The sequence below is a fragment of the Gymnoscopelus braueri genome (genome assembly GCF_963280865.1).
Source record: "Gymnoscopelus braueri genome assembly, chromosome: 3".
NCBI classification, from domain to species: domain Eukaryota; kingdom Metazoa; phylum Chordata; class Actinopteri; order Myctophiformes; family Myctophidae; genus Gymnoscopelus; species Gymnoscopelus braueri.
The window spans coordinates 9,441,089-9,467,915 of NC_137612.1; the positions used below are offsets into that span (position 1 = coordinate 9,441,089).

A 26,827-nucleotide genomic window follows, 5' to 3' on the forward strand; every position below is an offset into this window, starting at 1 on the left:
TAAAATTACCTCAAAATTGTACTTAAGTACAGTACTTGAGTAAAGTAAATGTACTTACTTACTTTCCACCACTGGTAGCTAAACACAAAAAATACAACTATAGGTTGTTTGATCCCATTAGGAGAGAGTACCAATTTTTTGGGGGGTTTCTTCAGTTCTTTTATCCTGTATTCTGAGTTCTCTCTCCTTGATTGGATGATATTGGTATCCCGACCTAACCTTTATTTGGCAGGGACAGAACATATTCATACAAAACTACAAACTATACTCACTCTAGCAATGATTACGGTCGAGGGGGCACGGCCACGGTGGCAGCTGTCGCCTCACAGCTAGAAGGTCCTGGGTTCGGTTCACGGCGGGTATACGCTGTGGGCGCTGGGGGCGTGTTCTCTCCTCCGAGCCATCAGTGCCCATACCCTACGTGGGGTTGGCTAAAAGGGCCTTTCTGTGTGGAGTACCTAGGGTAGGTACCCTCACAAAAAACATGCAGTAATCCTGGTCTCTATACTGCCTCTACTGTGTTCCTTCCATGTGCTACGTCCTACTGGGGAAACTCCACCCTGTCAGGTGATAAGAAGCGGCCTGCTCACTCCTCATGCGTTGAAGGAAGCATGAGCTCAGTTCGGGGCTCTCCCCAGGCTGGCAGAGGGAGAGTAGCGCCCAGCAAGTGGCACTGGGTGAAAAAATTGGAGACAAAAATCGTGGGATAAAAATGTAAGGAAAATTTAAGCAATGATTACAATCAGACTGTAGAACTAGCTATTTAACTTATTTTTTAACACACAAATAAATCACTTATGTTTGCTAAATTATCTGCAGAATAACACAGTTGTTTTTTTTACTTGAAATTCTCCAGAACCCTTATTTGACTGTTGAAACTATTTGTCAGTCTTTACCCTCAAACGTAATGAGCAGAAATAGGTCCAGCCCAGCAGATATGTGCTGTGTGCTCTCTATATAGGCCTACAGTAATTCCAGTGGTGGAAAAAGTTCTAAAATGTTTTACTTAAGTAAAAGTATCAATACTGTAATGTAGAAATACGTAAAAGTACAACATTATTGGTATCAAAAATATATTTAAAGTACAAAAGTAAAAGTACTCATTATGCAGAATGTCCCAGTTCACAAGTTTTAAAAAAAAAATGTTTTTGAAAATAGCAGATCTACAAGCTCACAATGCGTCGCACTGCGATGCATTGTGAGCTTGTAGATCGGCTATTTTCAAATGGCCGAAATGTATATAGGGCTGAAGTGGGTAATGTATGTTTTGTAATAGTAATAGAAATCTACAAAGTAACTAGTAACTCAAGTTTTCAAAGTAAGAGTAATATTTGTCTCTCAGATGTAGTGGAGTAGAAGTAAACGTACAGAAATTGGAAATACTCCAGTAAAGCAAAAAAAATACCTCAAAGTTACAAAGTACAGTACTTGAGTATATGTACTTAGTTAGCTACTTTACACCACTGAGTCATTCCAAACTGTTGTATTCATAGAGTTAGGGGGTTGTATTTTATGTGTTGTGGTCTAATGCACCCTCTAGTGGTGGAAGGCAGTATCCTAATCAGTCAAGAGACTCTTTCATCCATTCATAAACACAAATGTAACAAATGTAGCACTACACCAGAAGTCAATATATTTTGCATTTCATTTCAGATGTACCAACAGTTTTATCGACAGTTTGTGTTCACTGTCACTCTGGAGAAAGCCATCAATCTAAAGACCAAAATTGTCATCATAAGATTAGGCCACTCATAGGCCCTTATAGCTTAGGCCAGGGGTCTGCAACCTCCGGCTCTGCAGCCACATGTGGCTCTTTAGCCCTTCCCTTGTGGCTCCCTGTAGCTATAGAAAACATTATATGGAAATTAATAATGATTTTTCTTTCTTTTTTTCACATTTTAAATTGTATTTATCGTTGCTGTAATATGAGACATATATTCTTACGTGCTCCAATACTGTAAAGATGTGTAGAATAAATAATACATTTCAACATTTCTGTCAAATTTGCGTCAAAGCCTGCAACACATTTATTGGCGTGGCACCGGCATTAGTGGGCTAAAATAGGCTTTGCGCCTCCAGATGTTGTATTTATTTTTTGGTCCAAAATGGCTCTTTTGACCTTAAAGGGATATTTCACTTTCAAAAAAACGTTTGGTCATTTTATCGTCTACTCAGGCCTTTGTGAGCCCCCAAGACAGTTTTTAAGTTGCTCGATTCAGTATTTAGATACTTGATATTCATTTTATCAGACACGCCCCCTTCCTATACAAACTTGTAACTTCAAACTCCACTTTAACCATGTTAGATTCATAAAAAACACCCGTCCTTGGTTCTGGTGACTCATAGCGCCCCCCTAATACGCGAGGGGGCCGTGTTTTTTCAATTACCTTTTTCATTTATTTTTAATATTTGTTTGGGAAAATGAAAAAAAATTAAATACAATAAAAAATAATAATAAAATAAATGAAAAAATGAATCGGAAAAACAAGGCCCCCTCACGTATTAGGAGGGCAGTATGAGTCACCAGGACGAAGGACAGGTGTTTTCGATGAATCTAACATGGTTAAAATGGAGTTTGAAGTTACAATGGGTTTGTATAGGAAGGATAAAATTAATATCAAATATCTAAATACTGAATCGAGCAACTTAAAAACTGTCTAGACGATAAAAGTTTTTTTTAAAGTGAAATATCCGGGGGCCACACCACGAATTTCATTTTTTTTTGGGGGGGGGGTATTTTTTGGGCTCCCCAGTGTCTCTTGTACCCCAAAAAATATTTTTTTCTCATTTCAGAGATTTTCAGAATGGGCGTGTCTGAACCATAGAGGTATAATATAACTAGAGGGCGGATTGCCCCGCCCCCAGCTATCATTTCAATGAATGTGCTCAGTGGCGTTTTGAAGCACCCGGAAACCTGCCGGAAGTAGAATTATTGGTTCGATTTTGTATCCCCATAGAGTTATGAGCATGCGCACTAGTGTCCTTTTTGCGTTCTACGGCAGCCCGTGTGTCAAGGATTGAACGCGAGATATTTATTAAATACACTCGAGATGCATATTTATATGTAAATGCATATGTATGTATGTATAATATGTTTACATATTTATATGTATAAATATAAATATCTCCCCGCCTGCAGTTCCAGCTTTGGCCACTGGGGTGGCAGCTTCAATGTTTCTCAGCAACTCTGGGGGCTTGGTCTGAACAGGCCATTTCAGAATGGCTTGCCATTGCATTGATGATGGCCAGACAGAATTGCTCAGTAGCCCCCCCCCTGCCCAAAAGGACGTTTTGGTATTGCAGCTGAAAGTGCTGTATAAGCCAGAGACAATTGACTTGGGATGAGTATATCTGAGTGATGATTTAGGCTCAAACCTTTTGAAAAAGGTTTGAGGGACATACACCATATGATATTAAATATCAAATATTTTTTTTTAATTCATGGTGTAGATCCTTTAAAGCCCTGGCTTAGGGCCCTACAGTACAGGGTATGAGGGTAACTATTTAAAGGTAGTGTAAGTGATATTTTGGGGTAAGAATTTTTTTGTTTTGTTAAAAAGGTTAAAGTACTATATTCTGATAGTAATCATTGCTACAGAGCGTTTGTTCGGTCACAGGGGTCTCTCCAGCTCTTTGATAAACAGAATATGGTACATTTTCAGGTAGGTGACAACATTTTAAGCCAAATCAGGAGAGAGCACTGAAAATGCATTTTCTGTTTCATAAAGAGCTGGAGAGACATGGGAGACTCCTTTTACTGAACAAACACTCTATAGCAATGAGTACTATCAGAATATAGAGCAATTTAACACTTATTTTAACCAAAGTAAATCACTTACCCTACCTTTAATACAATATAACTGTGCAGAGGAACACACTGTATGGGAGCGTAACGAAGAGCTCCTCCGTTACTTATATTTGGCCCTACTTTGCACATTTAACTTATTTTGCACATAATATATGTATATATTGTACCAGTATTGATTGAGCTATTTATATTTGCACAGCATATGCACTTTACTTATTTGCACGGTATATTTGCACACAAAGGAAAAGCGGTCATAGTTTTAATTGGTTTATTTATTAAAACATGTGACTTATTAAAACATTTGTTTCCTAGCTGGCAGGATGGCCACACACCTTGGACAGTACCACCTGGGGAAACAAAGAAATGTTTGGTCATGATGGGCCAATATATCCAGTGCAATACACATAAGAGAGAGTGCAATATGTTTTAGAGCAGTATAATATAATGGAAATATATATGCGATGTTTGATTGTGTAATGTGTAATTTAATACTTACTGCTTCTGTTCTGTTTGTTCCAGCCAGGGTGTTCCGAGCACCATGTAGTATATAGGTCTGGGCTGGACCACAGTAGAATGGCAGAGGGGGATTTTTTGTTGTGCATTGGAACCTGCTAAGAATATTGTGATATGGTTTATTTTGCAATAATGTACATTAGTTATACTGTGATACTATGGCCTGTCTGTCAGTCGGTCTGTCAGAACACTCTCAGTGGTACGGTGATAGAAGTTCACAAGAGCTTACACTTCTGGTCAGTGGTGTAAAGTAACTAAGTACATTTACTCAAGTACTGTACTTAAGTACAGTTTTGAGGTCTTTTTTACTTCCCTGGAGTATTTCCAATTGTCAATAGGCTACTTTTACTACTCCACTACATCTCAGTGGCAAATATTGTTACTTTTACTCCACTACAATTATTTGAAAACTTTAGTTACTAGTTACTTTGTGGATTTGTATTACAAAACATGCACTTCAGCCCTATACATTAAGGCCTTTTGAAAATAGCCGATCTACAAGCTCACAATGGGTCGCGATGCGACGCATTATGAGCTTGTAGATCTGCTATTTTCAAAAGATTGTTTTGAAAACTTTACATTCAACATTTTGATGCCAATAGTTTTGTACTTTTACTCAAGTAAATTTTGATTTCTACATAGCAGTATTGATACTTTTACTTAAGTAAAACATTTGAGTACTTTTTCCACCACTGCTTATGGTCTGGGCTCTGGGGCCCTTGAGTACCAAGGGTAGTATATTTACTGTATATTAACATTTATATGAACAAATATGTGGGCCCTTCCGCCAACAGTACAAGTCCCCTCCAATATAAGCAACTTCACGACTCTCAAGGAGCACCACTGGCTCTGTTATGTTTTTTGTGGGGGAACCCCCCCCCCCCCCCCCCACACACACACACACACACACACACACACACACACACACACACACACACACACACACACACACACACACACACACACACACACCTATGCACACCTAATAGATTTGAGGGGCAAGATACAGTATGTATTTCTTTTAAAAGTGTTGGTGAAAATCATTTTCACCACTAGATGACATTATTGCACAATATGACAGCAATGCTGACGTAGTACTCACTGCCTTGTTTATTCCATGAATTCACTGCCTTTATAATTATCATCAACATTATGTCTATTGTATCGATGCAATGGTGAGCAAGATTTGTTAAGTTCAATATTAAGAACAGAGAGGTGTTTTATTCAGGGCTGCTGGGAAGGAGCCGCAGCTCTTCTTCCTCCCTCTTCTCAGCTCGTCATGACCTGTCTGTTGTATACTTTTATTATGTAGTGATGTCCTAGTGTTACCTGTCTTGTCTCACCTACCCTTTGATTAGTTATGTTCTCCACCTGTGTCCTGTTGTGCCCCAGCCTTTTTCAATTTCCCTGGTTTTCTAATTTCCCTGTAACATATATATAGACCATAGACAGTAAATAGAATGGACAGAGTGACATTGGTTTCTACAGACCGTAAATGATATAAAATAAATTTCAAATCTGCCATCTTTCTATATTACGTCATATTACGCCATATCCTGCGCAACTGGAAATTAATGCTATTGGTTGGGTAGCTTGTCAATCAAGAGCGGGGTCGGGGAATGAATGCTATTGGTTGTGTAGGTTGTCAATCAAATCATCCCGCCCCTCCTACAACATACCCTACTTTATCATCAATTTATAAATAAATGGGACCATAATTTACCAAAACGCATGTCATGGTGATTGAAAGAAGACTTTAAACTAGCGACTGGAAGCATATAGTATTTATGACCATGTTTATTAAGGTAAGAAAATTAAGTCTAAAGTTCGTCAAAAACCCACCCACTTGAATGGAGGGAAAAAAAAATCTGACACCAGCAGGGGTAAAACAGCACAACTACAGGCCATTCATATGAACTGTCACTTCCTATATAGACTCAATTTCAAAGCCGGATGCTGGGCCCTTGATATAGACCCACAGTTCCTTATGTTTCCGCCTAGATTATTAATGTTGTCTTGGTGTTCTGTTCCAGTTCTGTCCACCTATCTGTATAATAAATCCTTGTACATACGACCGGCTCTGCTCCTGCCTGTCTGTTCTGCTTCCAGATCCAAAACTCCTGCCTCGCATCGTATAATCTAGCCAACATGGACCCAGCAGAACTCCACGAAATTGATGATGACCTCCTAGCTATCAACATCTATGTTAATGCAGTTAAAGAGACGACATGTGTTAGGCAGCAAGAGATGGCTCTCAGGTTGGCCCTGAAAGAGACTTTCTGTTTTATTAAAAATAATCCACAATTGGCACAACTGATGGATGGGACAGCCAGGCAAATAAGAACTTTGTTAGCATCTTTGCTATCCAAGAAGCCTGAACCAGTCACTCCAGTTTGCCCTGCATCCCAGCCTGCTCTCCTGTCAGCTACTCCCCAGCCTACAAGCCTCCAGTTGGCTTGTGACCAGCCTGCTCCAGCGGTTTGGCTTGGGTTCATGAGTCTGGAATCCGCCTGTCCTCCTGACCCTGTGCTTTCTGAACCTACCTTTCCTGGATCTGCCAGGAGAAGGCGTGGTCGCCATCGTTCCCGCTCCCAACATTGCAACCGGCTGCCCAGCTTCCAGGAGCCCTTGCTGCCCAGCGACTCCGAGACGCTGCTGCCGCCCAGCGACGCCGAGACGCTGCAGCTCAGCGCCGAAGAGGCCCCGCCGCCGCAGTTCAGCACCACCAAGGCCCCGCCACCGCAGCTCAGCACCACAAAGGCCCCGCCGCCGCAGCTCAGCGCCACAGCTCAACCTGCATGAAAGTTCGCCTGAACCCCTGTCAGCTTTCCCAGCTGACAATCCTTCTGACCCTTCGGGACATTGAGACCCTCAGTTTCCTCAGACTGGAACCTCTCCCCGGCCCGCCCTGTCCAGTTTTGGAGCATCCTGCACTTCGGTGAGGGGTTCGGTTGCTCCACTAACCAGTCCATTGGCCACTCCCCCAGTCTGTCTGTCCGCCTGTCTCCCGGTTTGTATGTCTGCGTGTCTGTCTGCCAGTCTGCTTGTGCGTCTGTCTACTCCCCAGTCCTTTAGCCCCCCTTCTAATCTGCCTACCCACCCACCCATCTGTTTGTTATTGCCAGTTTATTTGCCTGTCTTTGGGTTTGTTTCACTTTGTGCCTGTCTGTTTGTCTGTGTGCTTGTCTGAGTGTCTTCCCACCTGCCCTTCTGTGTAACTCATTGCCTTGCCCTGCCAGTCCATTGTTAAGTTCTATGTTCTATGAAATAGGATTAGCCTAATACTTTACAAATGAATACATAGGCTGGACCCTTTTTTGTTCAGCGTCTGAAGTTCAGGGTCAGGCTCTGGAACAGTGGCTATAAGTCGACCCAATTTTATAGGGGGCCCCCCCCTTGACCTTTGGGCCCCTGGGCCTAGTGGGCCCAACAGGCCCGTTCAGGGATCCAGTGCTGCTGATGAGACTGCTGCTCTCTGGCAACTGTGAGAGACACAGTGAAGCTACAGGAAATCGTGGTGAATAACAGCTTCATGTCAGCAAGAAAACTGTGATGTTGCAGAGAAACCGCATTATGTACCTAATGATCATCTACTGATGGAAAGGAGAGATAAGGTGCCAAAAATAAAAACCAGATGTACCTAAGACACTGATGGAGAAGAGAGATAACGTGTCACAAAAAAACACAAATATTAACTTGAATACAGACTGGACATTAAATACAATGGAGTGTAGTAATTACAACAGGTCATGTAAACTTGCTTGTTTATATATTGACCCGTGGGCAGCATTAAGTGAAGGTGGGGGCCGCTAGTTGCCCATGTATCAGTTGAGTATAAAGGGGTTAGGTGTAAAGGGGTTAGGTATAAAGGGGTTAGGTGTAAAGGGGTTAATATTAGGTGTAAAGGGGTTATGTGTAAATTGGGTAAAGGGGTTAGGTGTAGGAGCATGGTGAAGGGCTCAGGGCAGGTGGTGGGTCTTGCTCTGTGTCAGGGGTTATACAGCTGGGTAGTGAGCTAGCAGCTAGCATGGTAGCGGACAGCTAGCAGCTAGCATGGTAGCAGAGACAGCTAGCTGGTTGGCAGAGTGCCAGGGGTTGGTGAGTCTGCAGCATGTGGTTGTGGACTGGCTCGTACGCTCTGTCACTGATTCTACAGAGGGAGAAAGTTAATGAGAAAACAGGTGAGGGGTTTTCAAAAAACGTTATGTCACGGACCCCAAAATAGACTTTCATTAGGCCATGGAACCCCTTACCAATGATTCTGTCCTATAGGGACGACACTGAAAATATGTGGTGATTTGAATTAAATTGAACCAAAAAAAAACGACCCCCAAAGAAAAGTAGCACATCAGCCCTGTTTTGGCCCAACTGCATTGGCTACCAGTGAAACATTGATTTAAACATTTAACTTTTTGTTTTTAAAGCCCTTAATGGTCTAGCTCCACATTACATTTCTGATGTGCTGACTACTCTTCCTGCCCCCAGGTTACTGTAGGCCAGTGGTGTCCAAACTTTTTTCAAAGGGGGCCAAATTAGAAAATATGAAAACACCCAAGGGCCAGCTTCGTCCCGGACCCGTATAAAATGTGTCCTCGGACCGCAAATGGCCCGCAGACCGCACTTTGGACACCACTGCTGTAGGCCATCCACTAAACAACTCCTTTCAGTTCCACAAACGCGTCTTAAAACTAACTTTAAAACTTTGTGGACTCTGGACTACATCAGTGGTTCTCAAAGTAGGCTCAGAAAAGCAAAATGCTTATTTCCATCATGGTCCGTTAAACATTCAGTACTCAAACAACTGGACAAACAACAGTGCTAGGAACAATACAAAACATAAATGTCAATATATCCTGTTAACGATCCTGTATAATTAGCAAAAAATGCCTATACACGGCATACCCAAAGTAAATTGATTGTTGTTTTTGAACCATTTAGAATAAATGCATGGGCATGAACTCATTTTGCTATGAGTTCACTGCTATGCCCTATGTGGGGGTTTCTGTGGGTTCTTGATGGAAAAAAAGTGGTTTGGACTTTATACATCACTTAATCACCCTTCCTCGAAGTAAGAACATCATTTTTGTGGAAATATTTCATGTTGGTGGAGTAGAATTCAACAAGTCGCTGCAGCTTTGTGAATATTTGTTTGTTTGTGTATGTCGGTCTTCGGTGTTGATTGTACGCCGAAGTAAATGATCAATCGATAGTAAATTATCAATGGTCTCGTGGCCCCAGCCCCACTGGCTCAATGGCTAATCTGTCGTTGCATCCCCTTGATGTAAAGAAAGATGACAATATCATCATGAGCATTTCATTATTGATGGGAGTTGCACAAATGGGCCAAGAAATAGGCGTGCGTGTGTGTGTGTGTGTGTGTGTGTGTGTGTGTGTGTGTGTGTGTGTGTGTGTGTGTGTGTGTGTGTGTGTGTGTGTGTGTGTGTGCGTGTGTGTGTGTGTGTGTGTGTGTGTGTGCATGCGTGTGCGTGCGTGTGTATGTGTGTCGTGTGTGTACATTTTAGTGTTTGAACCTATATATAAGATTAATTCAGATGAATCTAAATGTAATTGGATTAAAGGTTCACTGTGTCGTGTGTAAGATTTTCCATTTCAGACCCACAGTGAAGCTACAGGAAGACGTGGTGAATAACAGCTTCATGTCAACAAGAAAACTGTGACGTTGCTGAGAAACCACTTGATGACCAGACACTGATGGAGAGGAGAGATAACATGTCACCAAAAAACAAAAACAAAAAAAAACATGTACAAGCATCTCGTTGCCGTCAAGCGGAAACCTAGTATGTCCAATATGTTTACTTTTCAGGCAATGGGAAAAATAACCTGTGTTCCAACTGATCCAATGCGGTTATTATTCAGTCACAAGCTCTTGCTAATATTTTTCATTGGTTCAGTATTTATTAAACCCACAGACACACTTAACCACTTTCACAAAAAAAAGCAAAAATAGCCGATATACACGCTCAGAACGTAAAAAGTTGAAATATGGAGATACAAGGTTTCTGCCTGAGAGCAATGATCTTCTGATGGAGAGGAGAGATAAGGAGTGAAATATAAGAAGCTAGGAGACATTAAGGCTTGTTCAGTGAATACTAGGAGACATTAAGGCTCGTTCAAGACTAAGAGACATTAAGACTTGTTCAGTGAAGACTAGGAGACATTAAGACTTGTTCAGTGAAGACTAGGAGACATTAAGACTTGTTCAGTGAAGACTAGGAGACATTAAGACTTGTTCAGTGAATACTAGGAGACATTAAGACTTGTTCAGTGAATACTAGGAGACATTAAGAATTGTTCAGTGAATACTAGGAGACATTAAGACGTGTTCAGTGAATACTAGGAGACATTAAGACTTGTTCAGTGAATACTAGGAGACATTAAGAATTGTTCAGTGAATACTAGGAGACATTAAGACTTGTTCAGTGAATACTAGGAGACATTAAGACTTGTTCAGTGAATACTAGGAGACATTAAGACGTGTTCAGTGAATACTAGGAGACATTAAGACTTGTTCAGTGAATACTAGGAGACATTAAGAATTGTTCAGTGAATACTAGGAGACATTAAGACGTGTTCAGTGAATACTAGGAGACATTAAGACGTGTTCAGTGAATACTAGGAGACATTAAGACTTGTTCAGTGAATACTAGGAGACATTAAGACGTGTTCAGTGAATACTAGGAGACATTAAGACGTGTTCAGTGAATACTAGGAGACATTAAGACTTGTTCAGTGAATACTAGCAGACATTAAGACTTGTTCAGTGAATACTAGGAGACATTGAGGACAGACGTCCAGGCAGCTCCAGACAGATATGGATCCAGTAGTGATACTGATGTTCAGCTTGGTCTTGAGCTCAGGTACAGTAGAACTCTGTTTAAATTACACTTTATGCTAATGAGATGCTTGGACTTGTTTTGTGGAACACAACAGGTGTTCTTGTCTTGACGGTGGTCCCGGCAACACAGAGATCATCCTTCACTCTGAGTAGCTGTGATCTTTGTTTGTTTTTGATTAATGTTTTTGAGAAAAAGGTCAGTCAGGTTTTTTGTGTGTCTTTGGGGGGAAAGTACGCACCTCTTCCCACAGCTTGAGTGGCCTGGCTACGTTGGCCCAGCAGTTCTGCCTCTTTATGTAAAAAAAAAAAAACACATTGGTGAATGATTCCATATTGTAAAATCTCCTGGTATTTGGCTGCTTTATAAACGGTTGTTTGGCCGCATTGAGTTTCTCACTTTACGGATGAGGTTGACAATACATGTGGGGTGTCAGGTGTGTGTGCCGTTCCACATCTTTGACTGGCTTTTTAAGAGTAAACAGCGTATTCCTAGATCAACTTTTCACAGTTGTCATCCATGGCAAATTAAGTTGAGTTAAAGGTAGTGTAAATATTTTTTGGTTATTTAAAAAACAAAACAAATTTAAAGGTTAAAGTATTATATTCTGATAGTAATCATTGCTACAGAGCGTTTGTTCGGTCACAGGGATCTCTCCAGCTCTTTAGTAAACAGAATATAGTACATTTTCAGGTAGGTGACAACATTTAAGCCAATCAGGAGAGAGCACTGAAATTGCATTTTCTCTTTAATAAAGAGATGGAGAGATATGGGAGACTCCTTTTACTGAACAAACACTCTATAGCAGTGAGTACTATCAGAATATAGAGCTATTGAACGCTTATTTTAACCAAAGTAAATCACTTACCCTACCTTTAAGTTAAATGTATGGGGCAAAGGGGAGTGTTGCTTGCTGTGTGGGGCCAGCATGTTCTGTCTGTCTCTCACACACACACACACACACACACACACACACACACACACACACAGACACACAGACACACAGACACACGCACGCACGCACGCACGCACACACACACACACACACTTACACTAACTACCTTGCTCGATCTTTCACCCCAGAAAAATGTTGCCTACTAAATGTATTTATACTTATTTCTACTGTATTATTACATTGATCCATAATGAATCAATACTAATTGATTAATTATGAATACCCCCCCAACAAATGAATACATAAAACAAATACTAAGTACTATTACTATTACTACTACTAGTACTACTACTAATAATAATAATAATTTTAATAATAATAATTTAAATTTAATTGTATATTTAAATAAATAAATAAATGGGTCTTATATTATAGCAGAACCACTGCTATAATAAATAGCTGGGGGAGGTTTTCAAATCTTTGCTTAAAACCCACCTATTCTCTTTGGCTGTCAATTGCATTTGAACTTATCTAATGTGTTTTAACTTTGTATAAATGTGTTTGTGCGCCAATGGGCGGTTGCTGGTGCTTTGTTTTTTTTTACCCTTATACAGCACTTTGGTCAGCTTTGGTTGTTTTAAATGTGCTTTATAAATAACGATTGATTTGATTTGATCCACACCTCATGGTTTACAGTGGACACAAGTCATGCATGTTAAAATATCTACATCATCTATTAATTCTCAACCAAGCACGATAACAATGACGATAACTATAAATATGTTCAGACTCGAGTCCATACGCGATTTTATGAACGTCTGACAGCCAATCGAAATCCATCAGAAGGACATGAATGCAGTTGGTCTCACTGCGCCCTCGGAAGGTTTTGTTATTAACGGGGACGAGAAGACGATTATGAACAGCTGATTGGCTAGCTGGCATTATACTGCAGGCAGGCTCACCTCCTTATGATTAATAATAAAATAATCCATAATTATTATTATTATTATATTATTACAGTGGTGGAAAAAGTACTCAAATGTATTACTTAAGTAAAAGTATCAATACTGCAATGTAGAAATACTCTGTTAGGGCGCGCTCCCACCAAGAGTTGGCTGGCCGCTGTTTGCAGAATCTGCCAATGCATTGTCAATGCAAATGCGTTGATTCACGCAAGAGCAGATTTTTCCGCTAGTCGCGCAGACCTTGCGTTTATCTGCTCTCCGCGACTAAGCATAAAAGTGCTGGAGGCAGGAGCCGATTTTCTCCTCTGTCCAATCGGGTGAGTGGAAGGCGGACTGTCTCAAGACTCAGGAAGCAACATGGTGCTCAAGGCAGCAGGCAGTGGGTCCTGAAAGTGAGTGACAGGCGCGACACTCCCGTTTTTTAGAATCCGCTGGCTGCAAAAAACTGTGGCCGCGCACAACCTGCGTTTAACAGCGGCCAGCCAACTCTTGGTGGGAGCGCGCCCTTAGGGCTTAGGGCTTTGTCAATGCATTTGCATTGACAAAGCATTGGCAGATTCCGCCCCAGAGGTAAAATAAAAGTGCGGTGTGGCCGTGCCCTTACAAGTAAAAGTCGGAATTCAAAATTTACTTGAGTAAAAGTACAAGTACTGGTATCAAAATGTACTAAAGTACCAAAAGTAAAAGTACTAAAATGTTTGAAAATAGCAGATCTAAAGCTCACAATGTGTGTTGTGAGCTTGTAGATCGGCTATTTTCAAATAGGTAGCCTATAAAATAGGACTGAAGTGGTTAATGTATGTTTTATAATGTAATAATTTATATCGGCAAAGTAACTAGTCACTAAAGTTTTCAAATGATTGTAGTGGAGTAAAAATACAATATTTACCTCTGAGATGTAGTGGAGTAGAAGTAAAAGTACTGAAAATGGGAAATACTCCAGTAAAGTAAAAACACCTCAAAATTTTTTTTAAGTAGGCCTATACCTACTTGAGTAAATGTAGGCAGAGGTGTCCTCTCTCAGTTTCAGTTCAGTTTCAGTTTATTTTTATTTATAGTGCAACATCAGGCCCAAGGGGTCACTGTGCACTTCACAACACAAAATACATAGTAGTCAAAAAACACTGTAAAATGCGGCCGCATGGTCAAACAGGTTACCATGCAGTACACAACAAAGAAAAGAAAGGGGGAAAAAAAGAAAGAGAATACAATATACAATATATGAACAATATTTAAAAACCACAGGGCAAGAACGTGGCAATAAACCAAGCAATAAGTTCAATAGCATGGGGAACCATAATGCAGGGAAAAAATATACGTTTTTAGCCTGGATTTAAACATGCCTATAGAGTCGGCATCTCTAACAGCTTGAGGGAGAGTATTCCAGAGATAGGGGGCACGATGTGTGAATGCTCTGCCCCCAACTGTTACTTTATTATTTGTTGTGACTGTGAGGAGACCAGCATCCTGGGAGCATAGTGGACGTCCAGGGATGTACGGTTCTATTAAACTGGACATGTAGGATGGGGCAAGTCCGTTTAGGGCTTTATAGGTCAGGAGTAGTACCTTGAAATCGGCTCTGGCCTGTATCGGCAGCCAGTGTAGTGCTATGAGTGTTGGTGTGATGTGATCATATTTCCTTTTCCTGGTTAGTAGTCTAGCTGCTGCATTTTGAACTAATCTAAGGCCATGTGTTGCTGTTGATGGTAAACCGGAGAAAAGGGCATTACAGTAGTCTATTCTTGAAGTGATGAAAGCATGAACCAGGGTTTCGGCATCGGGAAGTGAGAGTATTGGGCGAATTTTGGCTATGTTGCGCAGATGGAAGAAGGCAGATTTTGTGGTGCTTTTTATATGGTGTGTGAAAGATAGTGATGGGTCAAAAACTACTCCTAAACTTCTGACTGTTGGTTTGTGGGTTATTGAGCAGCCATCCGTGTGGCTCTGACACAGCTGGACAGTGCAAACAGCTTTACAGAACTTTGCTGTCCTGTTCATCGAGAGATCATGAGTAAGCCAACAATATTGACCAGGACAAGTTAGGCCTACATTTGCAAATATGTAAAATGGATTTGTAGGCTGGGTGCTGCTTTGTGAAAGATTTAGACCACGCCATGATTTAGTTGTTAGAAATATGACAAATGGATTGTTGCTGTGATGTCAATGCTATTTTCGGATACCGGTCCATGTGGGCACTTAGTAAGTTACTTTTCAGATATAAATTATGATATTATGAAACATACATTAACCACTTCAGCCCTATTTTATACATAGGCTATTTGAAAATAGCAGATCTACAAGCTCACAACACGTCGCATCACGATGCGTTGTGAGCTTGTAGATCTGCTATTTTCAAACATTTTAGTACATTTTAGTATTTATACTGTAGGTTGCCCTATACCAGGTGTCACTGTTTAGGTTACTATAAATACCAGGTGTCACTGTTCAGGTTACTATAAATACCAGGTGTCACTGTTCAGGTTACTGTAAATACCAGGTGTCACTGTTCAGGTTACTGTAAATACCAGGTGTCACTGTTCAGGTTACTATGAATACCAGGTGTCACTGTTCAGGTTACTGTAAATACCAGGTGTCACTGTTCAGGTTACTCTAGTTTCCTATTGCATAATATTTCCTCTGTGATTTTAATCCTTTATTTCAAATAATTTAATGAAACAAGCTCCAGCAGTTCCATGATGTGTTGAAGCTCATTCCAGTTTATTTTTTTGTTTTGTTTATGTGGAACGATCTTCCACCCCTTGGGACGGCCATAGCTGAGTGCTTAGTGAGCCCGCCTGGGCAGCCAGAGGCCCTGGTTGTCGTAGGTTCGATGCCAGGCCAGGCCAGCAATGTGTTAATGTGTGTCCCTAAGCAAGACTCTTAACCCCTAATTGCTCTGTGAGCGCTGTAAAATGGCTGCTCACTGCTCCTAGTGATTATAGGATGGGTAAATGCAGAGGATGAATTTCACGTATGTGCACAAATATAAACTGCCCACAAAAAGTTTGGAAACTTAACTTTGGTTGATTATTTCTCCCCTTTAATAATACCAATTGGTATAGTGTTTTATATCATTTTCATCGTTGTTAGTTACCTTTACAACAAGGTACAGCTTGTAAGGATCAGGCATTTGTGGAATGAGTAACACAGTTAAACGTGTGGGTAGCGGCCCCCAAACATTTGCCAAAATCTCCCAATATGCTTCTGTGTTTGTTGAGTTTGTGTATGCTCCAAGCAGCAGCACTGCCCCCATGGAAAAATGCCACGTTTGTCCCTTCGGGATAAGGCCTGTGTAATAGGGCAAGTGAAGCTGTGTTACGTTATGCAGAGTGGCAGCATTATTTGGTGTCAGCCCTGGTACCATTTCCAAACTTAGGACCAGGTTATGTGAGACTGGTGAAGACAACAACCCAAGAAGACTGGTTCCTCACCCTTGCTTCACTGAGGAACCATAGGTTTTCTTCCAGAGATTTACAGGCAAGATTTGCACAACGGTACCAAAGACAGATGTCAAAGTTGCAGGACCCATGCTCAGGTGCCAGTCACACACCTGTGACTGTGACACTTGCCAGTAAATGGTACCAGGGCTGACATCAAATAATGCGTAATCTGCATAAAGGAACACCAGCTTCACTTGCCCTATTGCATGGGCCTTATCCTGAAGGGACCAACATGGCATCTTTCCATGGGGCAGTGTTGCTCCTTGGAGCATACACAAACTCAACTAAGTTGCAAGACCAATGCTCAGTTGCCAGTAACACCTGTGACAGATACAGATACAGTGACAAAAAACACCCCAAGGAGTGGATACTAAATTATTATTATTAGAGCATCTCAAACCTTGCCTGTGTTTAAAACACATTTGAAAACTCACTTGTACTCACTCTACGGGTTGCACCCTCTATGTGTTTCCCCCCCCTGTCTAATTGTTTATTGTCTTACTCTTAGTATTTTATATTTGTACTGAGTGTACAGCACTGTTGTTTTAAATGTGCTCTATAAATAAAGTGGATTGGATTGTTACCAAATTCAGTATGAGACAATAAGTGTACATAATGGTGGGAGCTGTTTTAGTAGGATTAGGTCTTCTATATTAAGTGGATGAGGCATTCTCACCTATGCCATCAATCTTGATCCTTCTCAATGGACAAACTAAACCCATCACAAGAGGATCATTGATTTATGTATGTCTTTTATTTTTAGGTGTTTTGATAGAACATAAACAAAGAAAGAGCATTTTCTCCTGTGTTACGACAGATAAACCAACCACCTGTTGAAGATCCATGTACTCTGTTATAGTGCAATTCATTAATTATGATTGTCTTTCCCCCCACAGCTCACCAGGCTAATCCAACACATGACATAACAGGTAAACAAAGATCAAAGAGGATACAATTATTATAGATAATAGTCCACTGTTTTATTTTAATAGTGTCCATTATTGCCTATTCATCTGCTCAGTTAAAAGACAAATCACACTTTTGGTTTGGATAAGGAAAGTAACATTACTTTTCACTGGTTACTCTCTGTACAGAGTCTGATGATGTCAGGCTGGTGGGAGGAACCAGTCACTGTGCTGGTAGACTAGAGATGAAATACCGGCAAAAGTGGAGACCAGTGGATGGTTCGTCTGAGTGGAACCAGAACTCATCAGCTGTAGTGTGTAGACAGATGGAGTGTGGCTCTGCTGTTTCCAAAAAAAGGAGTTCTGGTTTTAAACGTCAACTTACATGGAAGATTACATCTCCCTGTGTTGGATCTGAGTCTTCACTGAGAAAGTGTGGAACGTTGTCTATTATTTCCACTTCCAGACTGGAGGTGATTTGTTCAGGTAATAATATTTACAGTCATTTATTTACCAAGAATAGGAATGCTAGTGTTGAATGTGGTTACATGAACACTAGCATCCCTATTCTGGGGGAACATTTGCCGAATATAGCTGATCTACAAATTCATAACATGACACAAAGCTTGTAGATCGCCTATTTCCAGGGGACGGGGAGAAGGGAGGGATCCAATATAGACCCCTGTGGGACCCTGGTCAAGTATATCTATCTATATCTATCTGGAATGGAGAAGGAAACAAACCCAAATGAAACCCACAGCAAACAGAACAGATTTCAATAGTTTTAATAGCAGATGAGACAACTCTTACAGTGATATACCTGGTAGTCAAGCCGTTGATAATGGTAAAACATTCTAGAGGTACAAGTAGCAAACCAAAACCTCCAAGGCAGAACATCAAGACCATAGATATAGAAACCTCTACCTTTATATGTCTATGATCAAGACAACAAGGTGTGTGAAATGAGTACAGTCTTATAGACAGTAGGCTGATTTGAGAAGTGGCCACAGATGTGTAATGGTCATGGAACTGTTGGACTGATCAGGGAGTAGAGACAGGTGTGTAACTAGGGAGTGCCGAAGTCGATAGACAGACAGAAATAGGCGGACGGAGAGAGCTGTTTTATGCTTTTGCTTTCCTTTTTTAATTTACTGTTAAATTAATTTCTGTAATTGTATTCTTGCTCTGTAAAGCACTTTGAGCTGCATTTCATGTCATGAAAGGCGCTATACAAATAAAGTTTATTATTATTATCATTATTATTATTAAACAAAGAAAGAGGTGGCGACACAGATCGTGACTCACTCACTAGCCAAATTCCAATACCCCAACTTCCACACTCGCTCTCGCTCCACTCGCCTCCGACTCCGAGCGAGGACAAGAGGATTATATACGAGTCCCAAGAAATCAAGCCGGTTTGACCGACAACCACATTCCAATTCCTCACCCCTACCTGCTCACTGACTCCTGCATTTTGCATGTTATAAATTTGATGCTGAATCATATGAGCTGATCGACATGCATTCTCGCACAGCATGATTGATAAATAAAATTCAACCCATTATTTAATTTGTTGCTTCAGGTGCTTTGATCTCTGTTATTCAGAATGATATATAAAAATGCACTTCAGTATCTCTGCAGTTTAATCAAGTGGGACGCTTTAAACCTCAACACACGTACCACACTCACACTTACCGTCTGTCCACTTGTATTCGATATCTTCAGACTTCAACATACATTGATTCTATCATTCTGTATTGGATTGTTAAAAGTTATCCCCCCTTCTCTGTTTCTGTCTCTGTCTCTCTCTCTCTCTGTCTCTGTCTCTCTCTCTCTCTCTCTCTCTCTCTCTCTCTCTCTCTCTCTCTCTCTCTCTCTCTCTCTCTCTCTCTCTCTCTCTCTCTCTCTCTCTATCCCTCTCCAGAGTCTGTGAGGTTGGTGAATGGGACTAGTTTGTGTTCGGGCAGAGTGGAGGTGAAGTCTAATCAGTCGTGGGTCTCAGTGTGTGAAGGTGACTTTGACCAGCAGGATGCAGAGGTGGTCTGTAGGGGAGCTTGACTGTGGGACTCCTTCAGTCCTCCAGGGGGTGCTCTATGGAGAAGTGAAGGCTCCACTGTGGACCAAAGAGTTCCAGTGTGAAGGCAACGAGTCTGTTCTCCTGGACTGTAGAACCTCAGACTTAGCTAGAAACACCTGCTCACCTGACAAGACTGTTGGACTCACCTGCTCAGGTAAAAGGACAAGCACATTTTTTTTGATGATTATTTTATAGTGAAAATATTAGTGTTTCACTGTTTACTCTCTTGTCTCTCTACAGAGTCTGATGATGTCAGATTGGTGGGAGGAGCCAGTTACTGTACTGGTAGACTGGAGATGAAACACCAGGGAGAGTGGAGACCAGTGACTGGTACATCTGAGTGGAACCAGAACTCATCAGCTGTAGTGTGTAGACAGCTGGACTGTGGCTCTGCTGTTTTAAAAAAAGGAGTTCAGGTTTTACACGTCAACTTGTATGGAAGATTACATCTCCCTGTGTTGGATCTGAGTCTTTGCTGAAGGAGTGTGGAACACATGGTTCTGTTACCTCCACTGACAGACTGGAGGTGATCTGTTCAGGTAACAAACAACTTCAACAATGACAATAATCTTTACAGTCATGTATTAACCACATGAACACTAGCAACACTATTCTGGGGTGAACATTTGTCAAAAATATTTGATTTACAAGCTCACAATGCTTCACAGAGCTTGTAGATCAACCATTCTTGGCAAAAAGATTTGGTGTAGAGAGGTAAAAGTGGGTCTTAGAATAGACCCCTGTGGGACCCTGGTCAAGCATATGCTGGTTAAACCTGTCTGTCTGTCTGTCCGTCCGTCCGTCTGTCCGTCTATTTATCTATCTGTGGTGGAATAAGTACTCAGTCCTTTTACTCAAGTAAAAGTAGTAATACCCAATACAAAAAAAATACTCTGTTACACGTAAAAGGCCTGTATTCAAAGCTTTACTTGCGTTAAAGGTATCATGACATTCATTTTCACTTTTTTTATTTTCAATGTTTTATTTGGGGTTTTATGACCTCAATTACACCCAAAAAACTGAACTTAGAACATTCAGTGGATTTTCTGTGGTCTGGGGTTTTCTGAATAATCAGGCTGAAAAGTAATCTGAGCTTGGCCCTTCGACAGTGAGGTCACTGTCGAATAATCCCGCCCACTCTCCTCCTCGCCCCTCCCCTCCCCTATCCTTTCCTTTGGGGGGGGCGGAGCAGAGGCGATGATTGACAGGCAAAATCCCTCACCAGCGACACCCGCAGGCAAAGATTTCTTTTTTCATTGCAGTTGAAAAGGCTTTAGAAATGTGGGAGAAAAACACCTGCCATTGATCACTGGAATGGAATTTTCACTTAAAACTTTTTGTACACTTTTGAAGGACCAGGACAAAGACTTTGAATGTGGTGTAAAAGTGAATGTCATTAAACCTTTAAAGTACCAAAGTATTGGCATTAAAATATACTTACAGTACGAAAGTAAGAGTACTCAAATCTCTCTCTCTCCCCCCCAACCCCCCCCCCCCCCCCCCCCCTCTATCGCTCTCCAGAGTCTGTGAGGTTAATGAATGGGACTAGTGTGTGTTCAGGCAGAGTGGAGGTGAAGTCTGATCAGTCGTGGGTCTCAGTGTGTGAAGGAGACTTTGACCAGCAGGATGCAGAGGTGGTCTGTAGGGAGCTTGACTGTGGGACTCCTTCAGTCCTCCAGGTGGCGCTCTATGGAGAAGTGAAGGCTCCAATGTGGACCAAAGAGTTCCAGTGTGAAGGCAACGAGTCTGTTCTCCTGGACTGTGGAACCTCAGACTCAACTAGAAACACCTGCTCACCTGACAAGACTGTTGGACTCACCTGCTCAGGTAAAAGGACAAGCAATTTTTTTGGATGATTATTTTATAGTGAAAATATTAGTGTTTCACTGTTTACTCTCTTGTCTCTCTACACAGAGACTGATGATGTCAGATTGGTGGGAGGAGCCAGTCACTGTGCTGGTAGACTGGAGATGAAACACCAGGGAGAGTGGAGACCAGTGGATGGTTGGTCTGAGTGGAACCAGAACTCATCAGCTGTAGTGTGTAGACAGCTGGACTGTGGCTCTGCTGTTTTAATAAAAAGGAGTTCAGGTTTTACACGTCAACTTGTATGGGAGATTACATCTCACTGTGTTGGATCTGAGTCTTCGCTGAAGGAGTGTGGAACACATGGTTCTGTTACCTCCACTGACAGACTGGAGGTGATCTGTTCAGGTAACAAACAACTTCAACAATGACAATAATCTTTACAGTCATGTATTAACCACATGAACACTAGCAACACAATTCTGGGGAGAGCATTTGCTTAAAATAGCTGATTTACAAGCTCACAATGCTTCACAGAGCTTGTAGATCCACCATTCTTGGCAAAAAGATTTGGTGTAGAGGGGTAAAAGTGGGTCTTAGTATAGACCCCTGTAGGACCCTGGTCAAGTATATGCTGGTTAAACCTGTCTGTCTGTCCGTCTGTCCGTCCGTCCGTCCGTCCGTCCGTCCGTCCGTCCGTCCGTCTATTATCTATCTGTGGTGGAAGAAGTACTCAGTCCTTTTACTCAAGTAAAAGTAGTAATACCCAATACAAAAAATACTCTGTTACACATAAAAGGCCTGTATTCAAAGCTTTACTTGCGTTAAAGTACCAAAGTATTGGCATTAAAATATACTTACAGTACGAAAGTAAAAGTACTGAAATCCCCCCCCCCCGCCCTCTCTCTCTCTTTCTCTCTCTCTCCAGAGTCTGTGAGGCTGGTGAATGGGACTAGTTTGTGTTCAGGCAGAGTGGTGGTGAAGTCTAATCAGTCGTGGGTCTCAGTGTGTGAAGGTGACTTTGACCAGCAGGATGCAGAGGTGGTCTGTAGGGAGCTTGACTGTGGGGCTCCTTCAGGCCTCCAGGGGGCGCTCTATGGAGAAGTGAAGGCTCCAATGTGGACCAAAGAGTTCCAGTGTGAAGGCAACGAGTCTGTTCTCCTGGACTGTGGAACCTCAGACTCAACTAGAAACACCTGCTCACCTGACAAGACTGTTGGACTCACCTGCTCAGGTAAAAGGACACGCTAATTTTTTGATTAATATTTTATAGTGAAAATATTAATGTTTCACTGATTACTCTCTTGTCTCTCTACAGAGTCTGATGATGTCAGATTGGTGGGAGGAGCCAGTCACTGTACTGGTAGACTGGAGATGAAACACCAGGGAGAGTGGAGACCAGTGGATGGTACATCTGAGTGGAACCAGAACTCATCAGCTGTAGTGTGCAGACAGCTGGACTGTGGCTCTGCTGTTTTAATGAGAACGAGCTTGGGTTTTACACCTCAATATGTATGGAAGATTACATCTCCCTGTGTTGGCTCTGAGTCTTTGCTGAAGGAGTGTGGAACAAATGGGTCTTTTACTTCCACCTTCAGACTGGAGGTGATCTGTTCAGGTAACAATGACTTCAACAATGACAATAATCTTTACAGTCATTTATTAACCACATGAACACTAGCAACACTATTATGTGGCACACATTTGCCGGAAGTAGCTGATCTACAAGCTCACATAAAGCACAAAGCTTGTAGATCAACTATTGTAGGCCAGAAAGATTTGGTGTAGATGGGGAAAGTAAGGTGTCCAATACCCCTGTGGGGCCCCGGTCAAGTTAAATATAATCTATAATGGATTAATTCATTACCTTTACTAGTATCTCTCTCTCCCCCCTTCTCTTCCCCACTCTCCCCCCCCCCCCTCTCTCTCTTCAGAGTCTGTGAGGTTGGTGAATGGGACTAGTTCATGTTCAGGCAGAGTGGAGGTGAAGTCTAATCAGTCATGGGTCTCAGTGTGTGAAGGTGACTTTGACCAGCAGGATGCAGAGGTGGTCTGTAGGGAGCTTGAATGTGGGACTCCTTCAGTCCTCCAGGGGGCGCTCTATGGAGAAGTGAAGGCTCCAATGTGGACCAAAGAGTTCCAGTGTGAAGGTGACGAGTTTGTTCTCCTGGACTGTGGGACCTCAGACTCAACTAGAAACACCTGCTCACCTGACAAGACTGTTGGACTCACCTGCTCAGGTAAAAGACAAACTACATTATTTGATTATTATTTTATAGTGAACATTTTAGTGTTTCACTGATTACTCTCTTGTCTCTCTACAGAGTCTGATGATGTCAGATTGGTGGGAGGAGCCAGTTACTGTACTGGTAGACTGGAGATGAAACACCAGGGAGAGTGGAGACCAGTGACTGGTACATCTGAGTGGAACCAGAACTCATCAGCTGTAGTGTGTAGACAGCTGGACTGTGGCTCTGCTGTTTTTATAAAAAGGAGTTCAGGTTTTACACGTCAACTTGTATGGAAGATTACATCTCCCTGTGTTGGATCTGAGTCTTCACTGAGGGAGTGTGGAACACATGGGTCTTTTACTTCCACTGACAGACTGGAGGTGATCTGTTCAGGTAACAATGACTTCAACAATGACAATAATCTTTACAGTCATTTATTAACCACATGAACACTAGCAACACTATTCTCTGGCACACATTTGCCGGAAGTAGCTGATCTACAAGCTCACATAAAGCACAAAGCTTGTAGATCAGCTATTGTAGGCCAGAAAGATTTGGTGTAGAGGGGGAAAGTAAGGTGTCCAATACCCCTGTGGGGCCCTGGTCAAGTTAAATATAATCTATAATGGATTAATTCATTACCTTTACTAGTATCTCTCTCTCCCCCCCCCTCTCTCTCTCCAGAGTCTGTGAGGTTGGTGAATGGGACTAGTTCATGTTCAGGCAGAGTGGAGGTGAAGTCTAATCAGTCGTGGGTCTCAGTGTGTGAAGATGACTTTGACCAGCAGGATGCAGAGGTGGTCTGTAGGGAGCTTGACTGTAGGGCTCCTTCAGTCCTCCAGGTGGCGCTCTATGGAGAAGTGAAGGCTCCACTGTGGACCAAAGAGTTCCAGTGTGAAGGCAACGAGTCTGTTCTCCTGGACTGTGAAACCTCAGACTTAGCTAGAAACATCTGCTCACCTGACAAGACTGTTGGACTCACCTGCTCAGGTAAAAGGACAAGCACATTTTTTTGATGATTATTTTATAGTGAAAATATTAATGTTTCACTGTTTACTCTCTTGTCTCTCGACAGAGTCTGATGATGTCAGATTGGTGGGAGGAACCAGTCACTGTACTGGTAGACTGGAGATGAAACACCAGGGAGAGTGGAGACCAGTGACTGCATCTGAGTGGAACCAGAAATCATCAGCTGTAGTGTGTAGACAGCTGGACTGTGGCTCTGCTGTTTCAATGAATAGGAGTTTGGGTTTTACATCTCAATATGTATGGGAGATTACATCTCCCTGTGTTGGCTCTGAGTCTTTGCTGAAGGAGTGTGGAACAAATGGGTCTTTTACTTCCACCTTCAGACTGGAGGTGAACTGTTCAGGTAACAATGACTTCAACAATGACAATAATCTTTACAGTCATTTATTAACCACATGAACACTAGCAACACTATTATGTGGCACACATTTGCCGGAAGTAGCTGATCTACAAGCTCACATAAAGCACAAAGCTTGTAGATCAACTATTGTAGGCCAGAAATATTTGGTGTAGAGGGGGAAAGTAAGGTGTCCCAATACCCCTGTGGGGCCCTGGTCAAGTTCAATATAATCTATAATGGATTAATTCATTACCTTTACTAGTATCTCTCCCCCCCCCCTCTCTCTCCAGAGTCTGTGAGGTTGGTGAATGGGACTAGTTCATGTTCAGGCAGAGTGGAGGTGAAGTCTAATCAGTCGTGGGTCTCAGTGTGTGAAGATGACTTTGACCAGCAGGATGCAGAGGTGGTCTGTAGGGAGCTTGACTGTGGGACTCCTTTATTCCTCCAGGGGGCGCTCTATGGAGAAGTGAAGGCTACAATGTGGACCAAAGAGTTCCATTGTGAAGGCAACGAGTCTGTTCTCCTGGACTGTGGAACCTCAGACTCAACTAGAAATATCTGCTCACCTGACAAGACTGTTGGACTCACCTGCTCAGGTATAAGGACAAGATACATATCTTGATTATTATTCTATAGTGAAAATATTAATGTTTCACTGGTTACTCTCTTGTCTCTCTACAGAGTCAGATAATGTCAAATTGGTGGGAGGAGCCAGTCACTGTACTGGTAGACTGGGGATGAAACACCAGGGAGAGTGGAGACCAGTGGATGGTGATTCTGAGTGGAACCAGAACTCATCAGCTGTAGTGTGTAGACAGCTGGACTGTGGCTCTGCTGTTTTTATAAAAAGGAGTTCAGGTTTTACACGTCAACTTGTGTGGATGATTACGTCTCCCTGTGTTGGATCTGAGTCTTCACTGAGGGAGTGTGGAACACATGGTTCTGTTAACTCCACTGACAGACTGGAGGTGATCTGTTCAGGTAACAAACAATTACTCTACTAGTATGTACAGTACAGACGTGCGTATGCGTGTGCGTGTGCGGTGTTGGTTTTACAGTGGAGTGAGTATAATCCAACAATCAACCAATAATCCCATTGAATATCATTGATGGAAGGCATGATTATACCTTTAATTGTACACCATCATGTTCTCTACATTACGACTTTGACAGCTTACTGATTGTTGACTGAAAACACAGGAGACGAGTACTGTAAACACAATGTTATGTCCTAGTCTTAAACAAAACATCAGAGTGCACATTTTCCCCAGGGTCTGAGTGTGGCACTGCTAAAAACACCCAATTACTTAGTTTTCTGCACTTTACAAATTTAACAATAACATTAAGTATAATAGTAGGTAAAGTGCAGGGTGCTTAAAGCTAAAACCAATACATGTAAAACAAGGCCGACTACGACACTTTTAGGAGGTCTGGTCCTCACAGATGTTTTAACACACATGTTAAAAAGGCAACACAGGTTTGCATGACAACTTTGGATTAAAGGCAAAAACTTAAAACAGAGGCAACATTGAAAGGGTGAACACAGGTAGTTTTAATGAGGGCGCAGTTTACGGAGCTAGTTCAGGCCAGGCAACTCAAGGGATTGGGCTAACCGATCAGGTGACTAAGTCACATGCACTCTTCTCCTGGTCGGTGGGTTATAAGTAATGCTCTGCCTACCTGCTCAGTCTGGTTGCGCTCTTCTGCTGCTCTGACGTGCGACGCTGCTGCTGCTCTGCTGCCGAGATCCTGCCGGATCTGCTGCCCTTGCTTGCCTACGTATGCTGCTTACACACTGTCTTGCTGAGCCGACGTGTGTCGTTACTGCTGCTGCTGCTGCTGCTGCTGCTGCTATTGCTGAGATCTGCTACTGCTGCTCGCTTCTTACCTGCTGCTGCCCATGAAAGTCATCCCACCCGCCTCCCCGGCATCCACCTGTAGGCTCTGTTTCTAGATCCCCATGG

At 42.1% G+C, this 26,827-nt stretch overlaps 1 protein-coding gene across 1 annotated transcript; it reads left to right on the forward strand.

The window, feature by feature from the left end:
- Nucleotides 1-19,893: 19,893 nt before the first annotated feature.
- On the forward strand, nt 19,894-23,565 carry LOC308081779 (scavenger receptor cysteine-rich type 1 protein M130; the record flags this gene model as incomplete). The annotated part of the gene is made up of 7 exons (XM_080423403.1): nt 19,894-19,996; nt 20,979-21,284; nt 21,372-21,671; nt 22,192-22,497; nt 22,582-22,881; nt 23,198-23,437; nt 23,555-23,565. Coding segments are annotated over 7 exons (1,566 nt in total), but the record flags the coding sequence as incomplete, so codon positions are not given.
- Between the last annotated feature and the right edge of the window lie 3,262 nt (nt 23,566-26,827).